At 48.5% G+C, this 21,824-nt stretch overlaps 1 protein-coding gene and 2 long non-coding RNA genes across 7 annotated transcripts in view; 2 read left to right on the top strand and 1 right to left on the bottom strand.

The window, feature by feature from the left end:
* Window positions 1-1,566: 1,566 nt before the first annotated feature.
* On the top strand, window positions 1,567-8,956 carry LOC131497880 (uncharacterized). 2 transcript variants are annotated; one of them, XR_009255196.1, is made up of 4 exons: window positions 1,567-2,618; window positions 2,968-3,052; window positions 4,739-4,882; window positions 8,639-8,956. It is a non-coding gene; the product is annotated as an uncharacterized LOC131497880 (long non-coding RNA). The 2 variants fall into 2 exon arrangements; XR_009255195.1 differs by having other exon boundaries at window positions 1,567-3,052.
* On the bottom strand, window positions 5,128-12,367 carry LOC131497878 (uncharacterized). 2 transcript variants are annotated; one of them, XR_009255192.1, is made up of 4 exons: window positions 10,867-11,973; window positions 10,451-10,776; window positions 10,106-10,354; window positions 5,128-8,886 (listed from the first exon to the last, which is right to left on the bottom strand). It is a non-coding gene; the product is annotated as an uncharacterized LOC131497878 (long non-coding RNA). The 2 variants fall into 2 exon arrangements; XR_009255193.1 differs by lacking the exons at window positions 5,128-8,886; window positions 10,867-11,973 and adding an exon at window positions 12,256-12,367 and having other exon boundaries at window positions 9,089-10,354.
* A 189-nt stretch (window positions 12,368-12,556) lies between these two features.
* The window catches only part of FOXK2 (forkhead box K2), a 65,899-nt gene continuing 56,631 nt past the window's right edge, over window positions 12,557-21,824 (top strand). For all 3 annotated transcript variants that reach the window (XR_009255191.1, XR_009255190.1, XM_058704530.1), the window contains exon 1: window positions 12,557-13,015. Coding sequence is in view for 1 of the 3 variants with exons in the window: in XM_058704530.1 (XP_058560513.1) it covers window positions 12,603-13,015 (413 nt within the window). In the remaining 2 variants the exon portion in view is untranslated. The remainder of the gene's footprint in view (window positions 13,016-21,824) is intronic.

The following is a 21,824-nucleotide window of genomic DNA, read 5'->3' as shown; positions in this document are numbered from 1 at the left end:
CTGTCTCAAAAATAAATAAATGCTTAAAAAATAATAAAAAATAAATAAAAGAAGTCATTTTCATGCTTGTCTTTTTGTCCACATGAAGGTTGGAATGAGACCCGCCTCTGGTCCAGAGTCAGCAGCTTCTTCTAGCCTCTCCTCGCCTGTCTGTAACTCACTCTCCAGTACCAGAAATTGTGGCATTTGTCTCTTCGTTACCCATTCACTAGAGCCAGAATCTCTGTTTTCTTGTATTTTGTTTCCTAAATGAAGCAGTGTCTCCTATGGGTGTAGCTTTCCACAGATATTGTTGAATTGAAATGGACTTCAAAGAGAAAGCTTTTGGATTATTTCTGTTAGCTAGATACTTAGGCCATCGGGTCCAGGCCGCATGCCCCAGGACAGCTTTGATGTTTACCATCAGGAGGCCTCAAAGCACAGCCTTGCTCTCATGCACCTGTTCTCGCCCACGTCCCACCCCCAGATCAAGGGCCTCCAGGATGAGGCGGGGTTTCATCCCGACCCTCCTGAGCTCAGGAAGGCTTCTGCATGGGCCAACGAGCGGCAACCAACTGGAGTTACTGTTTACTCATTATGTCACTTTCTCAAACTTACTCTGCATCAGGCAAGTGCTGAGGACAATCAGGAAATCCACCTGGGCTGAGTCCCACAGGAGAACGCATGTGCACAGCACGCCTGGGTGGCTCTGGTAGTGATCTCCCTGTCTTGGGACCAAGCCCTGCTTGGGCACTGTGCTGAGCATGGAGCCTGCTTGGGATTCTCTCTCTCTCTCTCTCTCTCGCTCTCGCTCTCGCTCTCGCTCTCTCTCTCTGTCCCTCCCCCACTCTCTCAGAATAAATAACCTTTTAAGGTCTCCTAAAAAAGGAGAATGCATGTGCACACTGATTGTCCCTCTGTGAGCTGGGAATGAGGCGGCTCCAATGAAGGAACAGTCGTCACTGTGTGGCAGGTGTCAGGGTGGCTGATGGGAGCAGGCTCCTGCGTGGGGGTGGCTGGGCATGCGTGTGGGGAGGGTCTCGGGGAAGGGGCTGGCTGTGGGTGAGGGAACTTGGGCTGCTGCTCCAGATGAGGTGTGCTGATGCCTTGCATCTAGGCCTCCTGCCCCCGTTGGCCTGACAAAGGCAGCCCGTGTCCCCTCTGCTCTCAGTGGGCCCTTGGCATCCGGCACAGGGCCCAGCCTGCTGAGTGACGTGCGAATGAACAAGTGCCTGGGTGCGGTAGTGCAGGAGGCAAAGCCAGCCCGGAGGCCCCTCCTGTCAGTAGATGGGAGGACCAGCAACGTCCAGGATGCCGAGAGGCCACAGGGAGCTCCGGGGTGGCTGAGTTGATGCAGCAGAGGCCCCTCCGTTCAGAACCTGCCTTCCGCTGCTGAGTTCATGTCTGTCCTACGGTCTACGTTTTGCATGTTTTCCATGGGTGCCTTTGGGGACACCAACGTTGTCACGGAGATTCAGAAAGGTCGCCCAGAGGAGGAGACATAGCTGGACCCTGATGCTAAGGGCAGCTGGTCTGTGTGTGGCCAGCCATGGGACACCGGTCACTAGGAGGGCCGCATGGCTCATGGTTTCATGCCACCCTCACCCAGGCCATCTTCTCTTTTCTTCTTGAACTCAGATGAACGTGGTGGAAAACATCGCAAGCTGGTGTAGGGCCTGGCCACCCCTGGTCCCCTCCTGAGGGCTTCCTGTCTGGGAGCATTGCCTTAACCCAGCAGCCAAATACACGTAGCTGCCCATGTGATGGCTTCGATGACACGCATGCAGCCTGCACAGCCGGACACACCCACTGACCCCCTTCCTGCCCCTGGAGTACCTGAGGTCGGAACACGCGTCTCCCCATCTCCAGAGCTCCTGAGGGATGTCTGCTGAAAAGAGGTTTTGATGAAGGAGGTCTTAGAAAGACACGCTTTCGGGTCCAGTTAATATCAGCAAATTTAATGATTTTCTTGGTATTTTCTTTTAAAAACTGGTATTTTAAGATTTATCTCTGCCGCTCTCATTTGTTTAGAATGAAATTCAATTAAGAAGGTATATTATTCATCTATAAAACTCACCCTTTTCTAAAATCAGATGGGATTTAAAACATTTTACCAAATTTTACCTTTTTTAATGTTTATTTTTGAGAGAGAGACAGAGAGAAAGAACGAGGGAGGGGAGGGGCAGAGGGAGAGGGAGAGGAAGAATCCCACGTGGGCTCCACACTGTCAGCACTGAGCCTGACTCAGGGCTCAAACCCACGAACTATGGGATCATGACCTGAGCCAAAATCAAGAGTCTGATGCTTAACTGACCGAGCCACCCAGGTGTCCCACGAATTTTTACCTCTTAAGCGATCCAATAATGTTTTCCAAACTTAATTAATTTTAAATTGAGATCACAAAGGAAGACATACTTACTATTTTTGTAATGGAAAAGGACCGAGGCCTGGGAAATGGGAGCAGCTCCTGTCGGCGGTTGGTGGATGTTGTTCGGACCTTTCTCGGTTACCAGGTGGTAAGCCAGCCTGTCCTCACCACACGCACCCACCTCTCCTGTCGCTGCACCTCAGCAGATGCACCCTTTGCTTCTTTCTGAGTGGACACTCAACTGGCCACTGCTGGTGTACACTGAAGTCGGGTAAACTTTCTGTCTTCACGAGGGGCAGGAATAGAGGCCCGTGCGCTGCTCTGCCAGTTCCAGACCTGCAGTTACGGGGTCAGAGGGCACGTACACCTGAAACTCTGCTAGGTTCTAAGTGTCTTTTGGTAGCAACTCAAAGCGCTTTCAGCGAAATGCTTGGGAGGAAGCCCAGAAGGCACGTGTGAGAGCCGGCGCGGCCCCCCTCCCTGGGGCGGGGGGACTTGAGCCCAGGAGGCGGCTCTGCCTCCCCGCGGCCCCTCTAGCGCCTGGATGCACGGGATCTGTCTCTTCGCTTCCTTGCTGACGGCACTTGGGTTGTTTCTGCTTTTGATTTTTATGAACAAAGCTGCTGTGGACACTGTCGTACAAGCCACTCCGCAGGCATAGGCCTTCTTGGGTGAGTTCCGAAGGTGGACCGGCTGGACCACGTGGTAAGCGCGTGTGGGTGCGTGCGTGTGTGTGTGTGTGTGTGTGTGTAACTGCATACAAGAAACTGCCACTCTGTTTCCCAAAGTGGTGGCCCCACTCTGTACCCCCCCCCCCCCCCAGTGTGTGACTTCTACCTGCTGCACGTGTCATTTGCACTTGGGAAGGTGGGTCGTGACTAATGGTAGCCATTCTGCGGTTTCAGGTTGCACTTCCCTGGTGACTAATGACGCTGCACACTGTTCGCCTGCTTGCTGCCGGGTGTGTATCTTCTCTGTGAGGCAGTGCTCCAGTCTCTTGCCTATTTTTAGAAATTTAGGGTTTTTTTTAGATTATGGAGGCTCAGGAGTTCTTTTAAATTCTCTTCAGGGGCACTGGGGGGGGGGGGGGGGCTCAGGCGGTTGAGTGTCCAACTTCGGCTCAGGTCACGATCTGATAGTTTGTGGGTTCGAGCCCTGCGTCGGGCCGTGTGCCGACAGCTCGGAGCCTGGAGCCTGCTTCGGATTCTGTGTCTCTCTGTCTCTGCCCCTCCCCCACTCGTGCTGTCTCTCTTCTCTCAAAAATAAACATAAAAAAAATCATCTTGTTGTGGGAGGGGGGAATGGGCTAAATGGGCAAAGGGCACTAAGGAATCTACTCCTGAAATCATTGTTTCACTATATGCTAACTACTTTGGATGTACATTTTAAAAAATGAAAAATAAAATTAAAAAACATCATCTTGTCAACTTTTATAAGAAAAACTAGATGAGGTTTTGATTGGGATGATACTCTATAGATCAAACAGGGCACAAGTTCAGCAAATCAATATTCAAGAATCTGTTGCTTTTGTTTAGTGATCTATATACCAATATAGTTACTTATACCAACTGGGGTGAGCTCTATGCTGATAGGTACTTCTGTGTATCTACCATGACACTGACAAAATGGTACTGGTGATTATACTCACGGGCAGCAGGGGACCCCTGAAACCATCAGAAAGGTTTTGATGTCAGGTGGTTGTGATTGTTTACAACTGTCTGAAACTTCATAATCATATCAATTTGGATTTATCAAGTAGACCTCAATTCCTTTCAGGGATGTGACAAATATACAAAATGCCTACTCCTCGCCTGGTGCTAGGGAGATGTTGGCAGAGGGACACCCCGACAGCCTCCTCCTGCCCCAGAGCCCAGGACGTTTAATCAACCAGAACAGCTCATTCTTCTCAGAAGGCTGGGTAGCAGATGGTTTATGTATGGTTTTTTACACTGTAGTATTTGTGTTTCTATAAAGAAGAAAACCAGAAATTGTGAAATTTATTATTTACTTAATATAGTACCTACATCCATAATACTTTTTATTTTTTAAATTTTTTTAATGTTTATTCATTTTAGAGAGAGAGAGAGAGGGAGAGAGAGAATGAGTCGGGGGAGGGGCAGAGAGAGGGGGAGACACAGAATCCAAAGCGGGCTCCAGGCTCTGAGCTGTCAGCACAGAGCCCGACGTGGGGCTCGAACTCACAGACTGTGAGATCATGACCTGAGCTGAAGTCGGACACTCAACTGACTGAGCCACCCAGGCACCCCATACTTTTTAAATTTACAGTTTTATCAGCAGGGCCGTATTTTCATGAGTATAGCTTATATTTTCTTTGAAAGCTTGGCCAAAATAAGAACATTTAGAATATTTGTCTCCTCTGTGTACCCACAGCCACGATGAGTTGAACGCAATATGAGCGCTGGGCAGCCGAGTCAACACAGTTACAGGATTTCGCCAGACGGACACATACTGACAATCTACCACTGGCACTGAATCACTCAGAGGCGTTAACTGGAGGCCCCAGCAGCTGGGGAGGTAAGACTCAACAGCACAGAAACTAAGTAACAATGAAAGGAAGGCAGCAAGAAACATCGTCAGGCTAGAAGTTATTAAATGTCAAATAAGCATTACACACACACAGGTTAGTCCTGGGGCCCCGGGCCTGTGCGCACAGAATGACCACAATGAGGAAACGCAGCGGACCCTTGGACAACATAGGTTTGAAACGCGTAGGTCCCCTTACAGGTGGATTTTTTTTCCGAAAAGAACACTACCATCAATGTTTTTCTTAGGATTTGACTAACATTTGTTTTTATTCTAGCTTCCTTTTCTTTGGGAAGAATGCAGTATATAAAACATAGAACAAGGAACATATTGTTAATCAACCATTTATGTTATTGGTAAGGCTTCTCGTCAACAGCAGGCTATTAGTAAAGTTTTGGGGGTGTCAAGGGAGTCGGTGCCCCGACCCTGCCCCTCGAGTTGTTCAAGTGCCAACTGTACTGTGTCAAGAGGGAATTGGATTGGTGGGAAGGAGGGTACCTGGCTGCAGGCGGGAGAGCCGTATGAACAAGGGCTGATGCGGGAATAGGCGGGGAAGGGGGCTGTTTGGAGGGGAGTATGGCACAGGCAAGCCGTAGGCAGAGCCCAACAGCTGGGGTGGGCACAGGTCACCCACACCACCCGGGAGCAGTGCGAGGAAACGGAAATCTGGGCCGGAGCTGGACAGGGAGAACGTCTGTTTGCAGGAAACACAGGTTGCTGGGTCTGGCTTTCGCCTGGTGCATAATGCCGAGCCTCTGAAGGTGTTTCAGTTTAGGGGAAAATGCTGATACACGGAGTGACATTCTTAGGACCACAGGACTTGCAATCGCATTGTATTATCTTGTTAAATGAAACCAGCGGCAGTGGTGGATTTTCTTCTGATTTATGTTTCTTAGAGACTATAAAAATTCACAGTGATAACATTAAGAATTGGCACCCTTTTTACTGAGTGGCATATAGAGGAAGCCTCAGTTTTGCTTACCGCATAGGGCAGTATAGGCTGGCCTGGAGTGGGCAGGTCACTGTGCCCTCGCTGCCCGGGTGTGATACAGGCCATTGGAGCGTCTGTCCGGTAGAGCTCTATCACAGGACAGCCTGAGTCAATACCCACAGAGTCCTTAAAGCCGTACCTGGCACGCAGAAAACGCCGCACAAATGGTTTGTCAACTAGCACAGGGTTCTGACAACACTCTCTCCAGCCAGGCTTGCCTGACATAAACACTGGAAGGTCCAGGCCTCGTTGTTCTTTCTTTGCCTTCTAGACTTTTCTGCCTGCTCGTTCTGGTAACTGCATAGCCAACTGTTAACATCTTGAACTATATTTGTAGGTTCTTTTCTATCTCATTTCAGATCTGTCAATTTTTGCTTTGAAACTTTGGATGTTAGGTTTGTTATTTTAAAGATTTCATCCTTTAAAAAAAATTTAATGTTTATTTTTGAGAAAGAGAGACAGAGCGTGAGGGGGGAGGGGCAGAGAGCGAGGGAGACACAGGATCCAAAGCAGGCTCCAGGCTCCGAGCTATCAGCACAGAGCCCGATGCGGGGCTCGAACTCACGAACTGTGAGGTAATGACCAGAGCCAAAGTTGGATACTTAACTGACTGAGCCACCCAGGCTCCCCAAGGATTTCATCTTTGTAAGCAATCTCTACACCCAACGTGGGGCCTGAACCCACAACCCAGAGATCAAGAGTCACACGCTCCACTGAGCCAGCCAGGAGTCCTGGAGACTGTGATGATATGCACTTAGTATTCTTGCATTTTATTGCTGAGTTGACCCTGTCAACCCACAGTTGACCCCGTGGACCAGTCTCCTGTGACAGCCCTTACCTGAGGCGGCTGGTCTGATGCCAGGGGTTTGCGTGAAACTGCTTTATCCATCCCCGTACCTTCAGCTCGTCTTCGTCTTTAGGTTGCAAGAGTGTTTTGTAAACTTGTAGGTCAGGTGGTTTTTCTCTTTTCCTTTCTACTCAGTCTAAAGTTTCTGGCTTCTAATTGTACTGTTCCACACATTTGCATTTAATATAGTAACTGACACAGTTGGGTTTAAAGCCACAACCTTGTTCTGTATTTGTCCCATCTGAGCTTTTTGTCTTCTTCCTGGCCTATTGGACTATTCACATATTTTTAAAATTCCATCTTATCTCCTCATAGTTTTTTACCTATAGGTATTATATACCATATATAATATATAGATTTATACTTCTATTAGTGGTTGAGCTATAAATTACAGTAAGTACCCTTCACTTACTACGGCTCACTTTGGAATCATACACCATTTGATTAACCAGGTAAGAACCTTGAAACAGTGAAATAACACCGACTTCCCTCTTTTTTTCTTCTCTTGTGATCGTATTTTTTATTTCTGTGGGTTGCATTGTCTGATCTGGTAGCCACTAGCCACATGTGGCTATTTAAACATACAATTACATTAATTATAACCAAATGCAGCCTTAAAGTTCAGCTCCTCAGTTCCACTAGCCACACTGGAAGTGCCCACGAGCTCCCCCCGGGGTGGCGGCTCCTGTGCTGGGCAGGCACCATGACTGAACGCATCAGAAACTATATTGCACAGCATTGCTCTAAAGCCCGGAACGTGCGACTTTAAAATTTGCTTCAAGCATTTGTTCCATAATTTTTTAAAGAAGTTATTTTAAATGTTTTTACAGTCACCCACTCCATCGTCTGCCCAGGTCTTCGTGCCCTCGTGCAGGTCTGGGATTCCACTGCCGTCACCTTCCTGTGGCCTGAAAAACGTCATTACTTTTCTGAAGGCCTCTTCTGGTGACATTCTTCAGCTTTTGTTGATCTGAAAATACCTTTTTTTACGTGTGTTAAAATTAATTACGTCTTTACTTTTTGAAGGGTATTTTTGTTAGGTATTGAATACTGGTCTGGAGGACCGTTTGACATTCAGCATTTTGCAGATGCCGTCTCTGTCTTCTGGCACCACTGCTTGTGATAAGTCATTCTCATTTAGTTTCCCTGAATGTGATGTGTCTTTTCAATTTTGTCTCCTTTTAGAACTTTTTTTTTAACGTCTATTTTTGAGAGAGAGAGAGACAGAGACAGAGCATAAGTGGGAAAGGGGCAGAAAGAGAGAGAGGGACACAGAATCCAAAGCAGGCTCTAGGCTCCGAGCTGTCAGCACAGAGCCCAACACGGGGCTTGAACTCACAAACCGTGAGATCATGACCTGAGCCGAGGTCAGACGTTTAACTGAGCCACCCAGGCGCCTCTCCTGTTAGGACATTTATTTTTATCTTTGGTTTTCAGAAGCTGGACTGTGATATGCCTCCACATGTTTTTCTTTGAATTTGTTCTCTTTGGGGTTTACCAAACTTTTTGGATCTGTGGTTGGTGTATTCTTATCAATTTGTAAAATTCTTTATGTTTATTTTGAGAGAGAGCACAAGCGAAGAGAAGGGACAGAGAGAGAACCCCCAGCAGGCTCCACTCCCAGCGTGGAGCCTCACGCAGGGCTTGATCTCACAAACCATGAGGTCACATCCTGAGATGAGATCAAGAGTCGGACACTCAACCGACTGAGCTAACCAGGCGCGCCACTGTGTAAAATTCTTACACATTCTCCCTTCAAATATTTCTACTCCAGTTTCTTTCTCCTTCCTTCTGGAAGTACAGCTTTCGACTGTTGTACATCAGACCATTCGATCCTGTTCATACATCTCTAACATTGCTCTCTGTTATCTTTTTCTCATTTTGATTTTTTTTTTTTCTGAGTTTTCAGGTGCTTTCTCCTGATGGAACTTTGAGTTGAAAAACCCTCTCTTCAGCTGTGCCCTGTCTGTTGTCCAGAAAATTCAATGAGCTCTTCACTTCAGGTAATTTAACTTTGTCCCTTACTCCTCATGTGCTGCCCTGACTCCTGGGGCGTGGCCCTTCTGGCGTCTCAGCTGCTGCCTGGGTTGCACCAAGTTCCAGCACCTCCCAGTCCTGCAAGGCCTCTGCAGTCTCTGGTCAGCTCTCCCGTCGCACCTACAACCAGAAGAGGCTCCCAGAACAGTGTTAGGTTTTGCTGTAATAAAACTTCCTCTTGTTTTGTTCACTTATGTGTATGCATTTATGATGAGTGATAATATTGGTTCTGCACCCTGCCCCACTCCAGTAATTCTCGTCACCGGATGTATGAGCTAGGTCCAATGAAAAAAGGCCCCACATACTATTAGGAGACAAACCTCCGATATACTCAATTTTTTAGTCTTAATCGAAACCTGCATATAGATATTAATATTACTTTCACCAACCATATGTTAATAATGGCTGCCGTAATTCAATCCAAGAGAAATGTTTTAATATGAGGCTTACATCTGCAGGAATTGCAAATTAACGTGCACATATGTGTGTGTCTCTCTCCAGGGGTAAATCATAAGTTCATCAATAAATACTCAAGCATAAACATTATTATTTAGGATAAAATTTGTGGGAGAATTTGAACGGAAATGAGTTTAGGAGTAAAGGATTTAATTAAACTCTGGTTACCCCAGAAGACTGTTTGTATGTTTATAAAAACATATGCTAGTGGGTTTCAAATCAAAATGGCATTCGGGATCCATTTCATACATTTAAGGAATGATGTCATGATCTATTTTAAAAGTCAATATTTATATCTGGGAAATTACATTCATTGCAATTATTTAGACATAATGGGGGGCAGTGCCTGGGTGGCTCAGTTGGTTGAACATCCGACTCTTGATCTCAGCCCAGGTCATGATCCCAGGGTCCTGGGATTGAGCCTTGCACTGGCCTTTGCAGTGAGCATAGAGCCTGTTTAAGATTGTCTCTGGGGAGTCTGGGTGGCTCAGTCTCTCTCTCCCCCTCCCCCACTTGCACGTGTGCATGCACATGTGCTCTCTCTCAAAATAAAAATTTAACTTTTTAACATAATGTAAAATTTTGCTATTATCTTAAATGTGGGGGCTTATAAATTTTCACAAAATTAGTTTATTAGATACTGTGCAAAAGGTTTGAGGACCATGGGTCCAGCTATCTTTACCGTAGTCTGATTCACTGCAAGAGACACAAATGGGTCTCCCTGTTTTCAATTTTGTCCCACAGCAAAAAGGTTGATCTTTTTAAGTTAAATTGGATCATATCACTCCTTGCTTGAACTGCCCTGGAGGTTCCCATTTCCCTTAGCAAGGAGCCCAGCAGCGCAGCAAGCCTTCCGAAATGCCTTCTCCTGCCTCTGACACACCCTTCTGCCTCCTCAGGGCTGTGCCCTTGCTCTCCACCCAGAGGTTGCTGTGGTCCCTGGTACAGATCCTGCAGGTCAGAGGTCTCCTCCTCCTCCGGCCTTCTGGCTCATCTCTTGGCCCCTCTGCTTTACGGAACGTGCTGCTCTTTGGCTGTGCTGTGATGATCACGTGGGGATGGCGGTTCCTCCGTAAGCCTCTGCTCTCTTTCTCCACCTGTGTCTGGCAGACTGTAGATGCTCAGTCCACTTCTGAATGGAAGAACAAATCTTTGTAAAAGCCGGGTCTGGGTGTCTGTCTTCCATACCTCTGCCTTTAGCTCCTTGATGCAAAGAGCAGCGGGCCACCTACCTTGCGAGCTCTTCTGGTGCTGCTTTTCCCTCAGTCACGAGGGGTCTTGCGTGCTGACTTCCTTTTGGTTCTCCTTTCACACATGGCGACGGGGCACGGCTGCCGGTTTGCTCACTGCTGTCTGCGAAACTCTGGCTCGTGCCTGTATACAGTGGACACTTACCAAGCATTTGTGATGGGCGGAAAGCCCAGTGCAAGCCCTGTCTCTGATCTGGAGCCTTTTCCGACTGTCCCAGCACTTGGTGAGCTTTCGTCTAGAACCATGTGGTTCTTACCATTTCTACTTGTACAGGGCTTGGCATTGCCTATCTTTGCGTCTACACTGCAAGGGTATAATTGAAACATGTCAGTGCAATGCTACAGGCTCATCCTCTTTATATCTGCAAATCTGGGTTCCCTGCATGATGGATACCTGGTGCTGATAACATGTGAGCAGCTTCCAGTTAGCCTTGTAGAAGTTAGCAGCATACACACACACCCTCCAAACACCATCAATAAGTTGATTACTGTGAAACTTCTGGAAGGCAAGTAGAGGGGTGATGCCCTGAAGTGTGTGCTCTAAGCACAAGGCAGGGGACAAAGCCCCAGGACACAAGAGCAGACAACGCAGTCCATAGTCACTGTCATCAGTGGTTTGGAAACACTTGTTATACTTGATCATATGCCCTTTCTTTCAATCGACTATTATGCTTTTATTTTTAAAAAGATTTTATTAATTTTTAATGTTTTTTTTAATGTTTTATTTATTTTTGAGAGAAAGAGAGACAGAGCATGAGTTGGGAGATGGGCAGAGAGAGAGAGAGAAAGACCCAGAATCCCAAGCAGGCTCCATGCTGTCAGCACAGAGCCTGATGAGGGGCTCAAACTCACAAGCCATGAGATCATGACCTGAACCAAAGTTGGACGCCCAACAAACTGTACCACCCAGGCGCCCCTTGTTTATTTGCTTTTAAGTTTATTTATTTGAGAGAGAGAGAGAGAGAGAGAGAGAGAGAGAGAGAGAGAGGGAGAGAGAGAGAGAGAGAGAATCCCAGGAAGGCTCAGCGCTGTGAGCACAGAGCTGGAGGAGGGGCTGTATCTCATGACCCTGGGATCATAACCTGAGCCAAAATCAAGAATGGGATGCTCAACTGACTTAGCCACCCAGGGGCCCCAAAAAAGATTTTATTTTTAAGTAATCTCTACACAGAATATGGGATTGGAATTTACAACCCGGAGGTCAAGCCAGTCAGGTACCCCTGTATTTTGTTTCTAAATGAGAAGCTCCCCCACTTACATTTCCACACTTGCCTGAAGACCACCACTACATAAATATTTAATGAAACTTCCTTTTCCTTGTCTAGCACATTCTGCCATACTCACAGCTCGAAAAGTTCATGCTAGACTGCGGACACAGATCACAAGACAAGTCAGAGTTCCGCTGGGATGAGGGGTGTCCCAATGTCTCCTGCGGGCACTTCCAGCACCTTCTCAGGCACAGGTGTCCCCGCCCTCCCGCGCTCCTGGTCACCCGGCCCCAGCCCCCTGTGCCCCCGCCCCTCCGCCCCCCTGCGGCCTCCCCAGCCCCTGCCCCGTGCGCCCCCGGCCCCCCGCGCGGCGCGTCCCAGCACCCCAGAGCTGACTTAGCCAGCCGTCGGTGGTCTCCCGCGGACCTCCAGCCGTGGAGGCGGTTCCCAGCTCTGCCAGCCGGGATGCCAGCGCGGGCCGTGCGCGCCCCACCCACCCCGCGGCCGGAGCCCGAGCCGCAGCCCCTCGCGGCAGACGTCACGCGCTCCCCCCCGGCCGCCCAGCCCGCGCGGACCTCGACCCGGGCCCGAGCTGTCCCGCGACTCCGCGCCAGCCACGCTCTGCCCCGGGTTTTCCAGGCCGCTGGAAGCCGCGCCTGCGCCGGGCGCCGCGGCCGGACGTGCGGGGCGCTCGGCCGGCGTGCCTCGCAATTGGCTGGCCGCCGGTAGCCCCACTGCTGTGCGCCGCCCCCATAGGCCGGCGCGGCCGCCAGTCAGCGGCGCCCGCCGGCTCGCAGCGCGCCGCGCGTGTCCCGCCCCTCGCCGCCGCTCGTCGCTCGCCGGCCGGCGGCCTCGCGCGGCCCTCAGCTCCGTGGCGGCGGCGGCGGCGGCGGCGGAAGGCGGCCCGGGCCCTCGCAGGCCCATGGCGGCGGCCGCGGCGCTCCCGGGCGCGGGCGGGCCTCCCGCGGGCGGCGGGGCCGGGGGCGGCGGGGGCGCGGGCGGCGGGTCCCCGCCGGGCGGCTGGGCCGTGGCGCGCCTCGAGGGCCGCGAGTTCGAGTACCTGATGAAGAAGCGCTCGGTGACCATCGGGCGCAACTCGTCGCAGGGCTCCGTGGACGTGAGCATGGGCCACTCGAGCTTCATCTCGCGGCGCCACCTCGAGATCTTCACGCCCCCGGGCGGCGGCGGCCATGGCGGGGCGGCCCCGGAGCCGTCCGCGCAGCCCGGGCCCGACACCGGCGGCGACTTCTACCTGCGCTGCCTCGGCAAGAACGGCGTGTTCGTGGACGGCGTGTTCCAGAGGCGCGGGGCGCCGCCGCTGCAGCTGCCGCGCGTGTGAGTGGGCCGGGGGCGCGGGAGGGGGGGGGGGCGGGACCCCCGATCCGGCGCCCCTGGCCTTGTCGGTCCTGTCCACCGGGAGGGCCCAGATCTCGACCCAGACCCGCTCCCACGGCCGGGACCCGGGCCGCGACCCACCACGCACGACCCCGCCCCCACCCCCGCCCCCACCCGCACGGCCTCCTGCCCCCGAGCGCGGACCCCCGGAGCGGTAGCGGACCGCCACCCTGCCAGAGACCCCGGCCTCACCTTCCCAGAGCGGAGGCTCGGGCGGCGGTGCACGTGGGCCGGTGCCCCCTTTCGGGAGTCCCTGGTGCGTTCTGGGGAGTTAGCGTGTGTTTTTCGTTACCGACGTGCAGGTAGTTCTCGGTACCGACGGTCAAGTCTAGTTGGTGTAACGTGTTTTCTTAACTTAAAATCTGCGTCTTACGGCGGCGTCTCGTTCATACTTCCTTTTTGTTCTACAGGTTTTCAGTAGCGACATACTTCGGGAGTCTGTTTTGAGCTGCAAGGACTCTTTGCCCCCGCCCCCCCTCCCCCCCATTAGTAACCCGGTAAATTGGAAACTTTTCAAGCACGATACATTTTAAATCTGTGCTCTGCGCCTTAAAATTTGGGGAAAACTGGATACTTTTAATATGACTTTGTTTTTAAGTTAGTTGATTATTTAGAAACTATTACAAGGTCACGTGGGGTGTTAGGTGAGCTTGGTGGGGAGTTGTCAGCCTGGCTACAAAACGACGTAGGTCGGTTCTCTGGTTTTATGAAGTTATCCTTTACTTTGCTTGGAAAACAAGCTTGCTCTCTAGGAAATGCTAATTATTCCTCAGGGGCTCCTTTCTAGATCGTTGCAAATAGAGCCTTTGTCCACAAACTGAGAATTTTTAACTGCTTCCAGTTGCTAGAGACGCTGATTTCCTTGACTTTGGTCCATGTGTGCTGTGCTGTTGCTTAGCCGATGGGCGTGTTTCAGAGATGGCTGTGCGTGTGTGCACGCGCGTGTGCACACTGCAGACTGCCTGAAACCAGTGGTAGGGCCTGACAGCTGTCTTTTTTTAATTTTTTTAATGTTTATTTTTTGAGGGGGGGGGCAGACTGCAGAGGGGGCGGTGCAGAGAGAGAGGGAGACAGAATCGCAGCAGGAAGCAGGTTCCAGGCTCTGAGCTGTCAGCACAGAGCCCGACGCGGGGCTCGAACTCGTCAACTACAAGATCGTGACCTGAGCTGACGTCGGCCGCTTAACCAACTGAGCCACGCAGGCGCCCCATGACAGCTGTCTTTTACTCCGACAGTTTGTTGTTTACAAGTAACTTGATGTCACAACAAAGGATTTTCTGCCTTTATTCCGAGGGTTTTGAGGTTTACAAGGAAAATTCTCTTATTTTCAGCCAAACCTGTTTGCATTGGCATGTTAAATAAATATGGAAATAAGTTGACCTTTGGCAAGGGAGCAGAAATCAGACTTTCGGAGGGGTACAGTGTGCCCAGAAGAAGGAGTGAGTAAGAGAGGTTGTGCGGTGGAGGCCGAGCCCCTGAGCTGCATCCCGGCTTCCAGGAGCCCTGCCCTTCTTATGGCCCAGGAATTGTTTCACAGAAGGGATTTTGGCGTTTTCACAACGTGGAATAAGTGAATAACTTGTGGGACCTTGTAGCACTGCCCTTTTTGTAGAGATCGTTCCTGCATTTTTGGTGTAGAGTAGTAACAGATACAGGTTAATGCAAGAGACTGGGTAAAGACAGTTGGTGCTAGTTAAATGCAGATAAATTGTTTTAAGAATCTTTTTCTTGAACCTAAACTTAGTTTTATGTTACAAGTTCTTTTTAAGTTAAAAAATCAAGTTGTATAAGCTTAAAAAAATGTGTAATTTAGAGAAATTATGCAGAGATTGAAATATTCTTATTGCTTATTTCAGACTTGCCTACTGAATTGAAAATCACTACCGAGTTAAAAAAAATATATGAAAAAAAAAATCACAATCCATGGTTGGTGTCTTATTTGAATGACCGTGATTTTAGTCCAATTCCAATTTTAGAGTGAATTTGCATTTTGTAGTTAGTGTTGAAAATTTACATACAGAGAATTTGGGAGAGTGCATAAGTAATTTAGTCTTAAAGTATGGTTCATCATTTTATTAAAATGTCAGATAGTGTGTTACTGTAGGAGGAACAGAGACAAACGAGGACCGTGATCCAGTGTATTGGCTCTTGTGAGTATTTTAAACAGTTTGGGTAAGATCTGAACACACATGGTTTTTCCATGATGGTCGGTGAGCCCAGTGGGGACCCTTGAGTGTGTGTGGAGTGCACACACATGCCAGGGTGTGTGGTTTTCCAGCAAACAGGCGATTTCGACAAATCCTTGATTGTCAGCCAAGTAAGTATGTGGGGCTGTGGGTACAGAAATGCAAACTTTTTCCTCTCTGGGAGCATCTCACTCTCTGGAGGTGCAGGTGTTATTGATACTGGGGAGTTCTTTGGGGTGGGAACCGTGGAAGGGCCCTGGGCTACGTGTGGGGGAGGGGAAGCTCCTGAAAGTGAGCGGGTGGAGGTGGCCTTGTGGCTGTCCCTGGGCCAGCAGCCTGGTGCTGAAGAAGGTGGAATTTAGGCTGGAAGGAACCTTGGGCCTGGTGGGGGAGCATTTTCAAGGTGGTCAGTGACAGAATGAAGAATGCCCTCTTTGAGGACAGGGTCCTTATTTGTCCAGGGACCTGGTCTGAGTGGGCAGCAAATCTAGGAAGATTTGCTGGGCAGGAATGTCTGGCTGTGTTGTTGCTCTTATTGTTGCTAGGGTAGCAAACTGCACATAATTTACAAATAAAAATAAGTCTTTAACAGTTGTTAAAGTACTTTGAAACATCAAGTGAATTTGACATTTTTGATCAGGAAAGTCCTAGAATATCTAATAGCTGTATGGACATAGAAGAGGTTGAATCTGCTATAGCCCTAAACTGTTTAACATGTGACACTATAATCGCGTTTATTTGGGAAAGTGATCCTGCTCCTGTGCTAAATTAGCTGCCAATCCGTTAGTGATACAGCTCTACCCCTCTTTCTTATGTGGTGTGTTTTAACTTGCAGTTTAAGTTTGGTAATGTCACGTTTCAGGATTTTCTCGCTAAATCAGAGATGGCATTCTTGAGGGTTAGGACTGGAGAGGGGTGAGCAGAGAGTGGCTTCTGGAGCTTTCCAGGTGAATACTCCAAGCAAAAAACCAAAGGAACTCACAGTGACTTGGTTGTGCTCAGAAATGGAGTGGGGCGGAACCAAGGTTCCCAGAGAATATCAGTATCCAAAAGAAGGGACTAAGTGGAGCACCAAGAGAGGGGTTGGCCCCAGGAAAAGGACAGCGATTGGGGAGCCATGGGCTTGGCCATCAGGACCTCTTGGAGGTGTGGGGCTGGGGAGTGGGGGGGTGAGGGTGTAAGAAGTTTGTGCGCCGGGGGCTGTTGTAAGGAGAGTGGAGGTTAAGAGTAGGCTTAGGAGGAGTGAGACCCTGTGGGTCACTAGGGCAAGTGGGTGAAAGAACCCCTGAGAGATGCAGCGAGGCCTGGTTGGCCCAGTGAGCGGACACAGACCAAGTGTGAAGGAGGATAGGGTTCCCGGAAGAAGATCCAACGAGGATGTCGTGTTTGAAGACCAGAGCAGGCCCACTGGTGAGGTCCGTCGTGTTTTCTTGGTCCAGGGCTGCAGGGTTGGCTGAGATTCCTTCATTTTGTGACCCGAGACTGACCGGTTTCTGTAAAAAAGCTGAGAGCAGGGGTCCAAGATGGCTGGACTCCTGGACCCAGCAGCGGGTGACGTGCGGTGGTGTGTACATATGTAGCAGAGGGCAGAGTGTTGCACTTTGAAAAGTGCTCAGTGTACAAGTTAATTGCTTTAAGTGACCACTATGTGCTTTTCTTTAAAAGCTATAATGTGCTTTCTTTTGCCAAATTGAGATACACTTTGTCACTGATTTGTAGATATTGGGAATACAGGGCAGCTATTTTAAAGTAGTTGTTAATTTACTAAGTTAAAAATAACTCAACAACTGGGTTAACTTCTACTTAACCTAGCATTTGGTAGTGCTTCCGATGGAAAAACTCAGTTTATTTTGATGTGTAATTAGTGGTTTCAGACGGTTTGGATTTAAAATAATTTGCATTGGTAACACATCTTGAGACACAATCCCGTGTGGCAGGACCTGGAACCTGCTGCGGTCGTATGTGTCTTATTATATTGACTGACTGCATCAGGAGACGGTGAGGGTGGGCTCTGGACTGGGCACATGGGGGCTACATTCCAGCCTTGCCACCTAACCTGTTTGAATTTTAGTTCTCGTGTGTAACATGGGATAACAACTGTCTGACGTGTGACACAGGTAGCCCTGTGTTAGTGCCCCTGCTACTACATCAGGGGCTTCCTGTCTTTTGTCCATCACAGTGTCCTGGTGTACAGGGGCCCATGAGGAGGACCTCATGTGCCAGAAAATGTGACAGGAGGGTAGAAATGTTCCCAGAGGCCAGCAGTCTTCAGTGCGCCACACACGTGTACACGCCTACGGTAAATCGCTCAAGGGCCTCTTAGAGCAGCGAGTGAAGTTTGAAGTTCCTTCAACGGGGAGAAGTTGCACCCTCCCTCCTAGCACCTAAGCATAAAAACAGGCCCATGGGGTGTGGTTGGTGTTGTCCAGCAGGCTAGGCCAGGAGAGGTGCATTGGGGATACCTTTCCTCGTGAAACCTCCGTTCTGGTTCTGTTCCATTCCAAAATGTAAGCATCAACCACACACCTTTCCTGACCCCGGGGTGGGGGTGGGGGGGCGGGGAGGAAAAGTGTCTTTGCCTTGGGTGCAAAGTCGGTGAAGGGAGCTAGATAAAAGTTGTGTCCTGTTTGTGATCTGATTTGAAGGATACTTGTTCATTAATGCCATTGGCTATACTGTTGTTTTTGGAAGTTAAGGATGGCTTCTCTGTATAGTTGAAGAACTTTGCAATTACAATGCACTGTTTTTCTTTTTAAAAGTGTTTTTTGGGGGCGCCTGGGTGGCTCGGTTGAGCATCTGACTCTTGATTTCGGCTCAGGTTATGATCTCATGGTGTGTAAGATTGAGCCCTACATCAGGCTCTGGGCTGACGGTGTGGAGTCTGCTTGGGATTCTCTCTCTGCCCTTGTCTCTCTCTCAAAACAAATAATCTTTAAAAAGAAAACCTTGCTTTTTAATTTTTAATTTTTAATTTTTTTAAACTGCTTTTTAAAAAAAAAATGAGAGAAATGTGCGAGAGTGAGCGAGCATGAGCAAAGGAAGGGTGGAGGGAGAGCGAGAGAATCCCAAGCAGGCTCCATGCTGCCCAACATGGGGCTTGATTCCGTGACCATGAGATTGTGACCTGAGCCGAAATCAAGAGTCGGATGCTTAATGGATTGAGCCACCCAAGCGCCCCTAAAACTGCTTTTTTATTGAAGTGTAAGGAACTACATATACTTTGAGACTTGGGCTATGGTTTCTTTCTGGGAGGCAGTGAAGACCTGAAGCTGGGCTCCCCCACAGGTCTCTAGTGTCACCTGAGTGCTTTCCAGGCCGGCATTGGTGCTTAGGACCCCTTGGTAGTCGGTCACGGAGCCTGTTCTCAGGACCAGCAGGCCAGACAGAGCCCCCTTGCACTGTCACGCTGATGGAAGCAAAAATGTTCCCTCCTCATCATCTTGTGCTGTGACTCATCTCACTCAAGTGGCCTTCCGTGGTGTGGGGACTGGGTCCTGCATGTGTGTGCGTCCCCTGGAAATGGCACAGAGCTGTCCTCACTTGATATGTATCCAGAATACGTGTACACATTGAGTGCTGATTTGGGGTGTTGCTGTTATGTGAACGTTCTCAAGTGCTGATCCCCTATCTAGTGCTGGGGTTCCAGTCAGACGTGATTCCCCCAATTACCAGTGGCTCCCATCTAGATCCACAGTTGCAGAAGCTCAGCATAACTTCATGCATAATTAGGGGAAATAGTCCAGAAGATGAGGCTGTTATAGTAACAGCAGATTTTTCCATTGTGAAAATGCAACAATTCTTGCTTTGCTGAGGAGAAAGCGTTTTTTTTGAAAATGTAGAAAAGACGGTTTCTAAAATAAGGGAGCTTTTAATGAAAGCAATTAACATCTTGGATAGTATTCTTATCTGTTTAACATTTCTGCATAGCTCATGTTTTCTTTTAGGTTTGGGTTTTGGAGCGGTTTACAGTATCTTAAATAACATAATATAGCAAGTCAGCTCCCACACTTCTGGGCCCAGTTCTTGATGAGGATTTTGTGAACATGCTGAGGAAACCATACACTAGGGCTTGCTTGTTTAAGGCGCGCACCGCCATTTCTGTGATTTGAAGCAGTTTGAGCGCCACGATAAGGTGCTACTGCTGTCATCCCGGGAAGCGCCCACAGGGGGAGATTGGGAAGCACTTTTCTAGAAAGCGGCCTTTCCTCTGTGCGGCACCAGTTTTTAGAGTGTATGTTGGACGCTCTGTTGAGAATTCCATAGGGGTTGTAGGCATTTTGCTGCAGTTTGTCATTTGTGACAGAATCGTGTATCTTATCCACTGAAAGGCATCAATACGACAGTGGTTCTTACCAGGGTCTCCTCCCTGCTCCCAGGGATATTTGGTGATATCTGGAGACACGTTAGGTTGGTGCAACTGCCGGTGCTTCTGGCCAGGGACGTTGCTAAAAATCTTACAATGCTCAGGATAGACAGTCCCCCTACAACAGATAATGATCCAACCCCAAATGTCGGTAGTGGGTAGTGGGGAGGGAGCCCCCCTCCCAGCACAGTCATATGGCAATTGATAACAACAGTTGGTTGTTGGTGCTACCTTGAGTGAATCTTAGTAACTTTTTACAAATAGTACCTGTTTAGAATCTTTAAGCTACCAAAGCATTTGTTTCATATTCAGTGGCAGACACTTTTCTAAGTTTCTTTTTAGTGTTTATTTTTGAGAGAAGGGGGGTGGGGAAGGGGAAAGAGAGAGGGAGAGCCTGACATGGGGCTTAAACCCACAAACTGTGAGATCATGACCCGAGCTGAAATGAAAGTCAGACGCTTAATGGATTAAGCCACCCAGGTGCCCCGGCACCTTTCTAAAATGAAGCCTGTGATCAAAAAGAATGAAATCTCACCATTTGCAACAGAGTGATGGAACCTAGAATGTATTATGCTAAGTGAAATAAGTCAGAGAAAGACAAATATTATATGATTTCACTCATGTGGAATTTAAGAAACAAGAAGATGAATATAGGGGAAGGGAAGGAAAAATAAAACTAGGGAGGCAAACCATAAGACACTCTTAAATACAGAGAACAGGGGTGCCTGGGTGGCTCAGTCACTTGGGTGTCCCACTCTTGATTTCAACTCAGGTCATGATCTTGAGGTTCTTGGGTTTGAGTAGCATGTCAGGCTCTGCGCTGACAGCGCGGAGCCTGCTTGGGATGATCTCTCTCCCTCCCTCTCTGCCCTTCCCCCCCCCCCCCCCAAATAAGTAAACTTGGAAAAACAGAACAAACTGAGGGTTGCTGGAGGGGAGGGGGGATGGGCACTAATGAGGGCACTTGTTGGGATGAGCACTGGGTGTCGTATGTAAGTGATGAATCGCTGGGGTCTACTCCGGAAACCAGTACTACACTGTACCTTAACTAACTTGAACTTAAATACATACATACATACATACATACATTCATACATACATACATACATACATAAAATAAATGAAGCCTGAGGTGGAGAGACCCTTTGCAGTTTTGGAAGGACACTCACAGAACACCTTCATAATTACCTAGCTTGTAAGATTGGTCTTATCACTTTAAAGAGTAGCCCAACATTTTCCCTCTTGGAATATTTACTGTCAGGCATATCTTTTGGGTTTAGTTAGATGGTTAAATTATTCTGAAAACATTTGCAGTCAATGGGGTGGGGGAGGCACTGAATTGTTTTGGCAGAGTTGTTACTTTTTTTTTTTTTTTTTTTGGTCTTGGTTCTGAAAAATGAACTGATTATGTCAGGGAGTGTGACATTAGTGTCACAACTGTATTACGAAAGACTGCTGTCAGATGCCATTTTCTCATGGTATTTTGGCATAATAATTGGCAGTTTGAAATACATCTTCTGATTTTTACTTGAACAGATGGGTTACAAAAAACCCTAAGCAAGTAAGTTGGACAGTTACTGTTAGTAATGCTTTGGGTGTATAGGTGATGTTTTAACAATACTGTAATGCTTTGGGTGTATAGGTGATGTTTTAACAATACTGTATTTTTGCCAGGGTCCAGTGCTTTTGCTGCAAACATTTTCACCACAAAACTAATTGACTGTAAGGCCATTTTGCTGTCAAAGATAAAATTGTGGAAAATAGGGACATTTATTAAAAGGGACTCAATGAAACATGCAAAATGAATAACAAAATTAAAAAGACTTTATTGTTGAGAAGACTGGTTGAGTATCTCTCAGCTCCTGGTGTCCAGTAGGTACTAGGTCAGTCTTAGATCCCTTCTCTGTTCTGTGGAGGGTAACTTTCCAGGGTCTTCATCTAAGAACCACATCTCAGAGGTTGCTTGTTATTCCCCTCTGTGTGTTTCTCTCCACGAACCTCTCCAGGAAGAAAGGAAAGATTGAGGAGAGCAAAGTCTTAGTAATGCAGGCGCTCATCAATGTATGTCCACCAGGCTACCAGAACAGTGTCATAGCTTGGACAGGGGAGGTGACAGCCACCTCCACATGTGATCAGGCTATTTAATCTCTCAACCTCAGGATCCTCTTTTATAAACATAGATATTATTGAATTGACCTCA

The sequence above is a fragment of the Neofelis nebulosa genome, chromosome 16, assembly GCF_028018385.1.
Source record: "Neofelis nebulosa isolate mNeoNeb1 chromosome 16, mNeoNeb1.pri, whole genome shotgun sequence".
Classification (NCBI taxonomy): Eukaryota; Metazoa; Chordata; class Mammalia; order Carnivora; family Felidae; genus Neofelis; species Neofelis nebulosa.
This window is presented reverse-complemented; position numbering and strand designations above follow the sequence as displayed.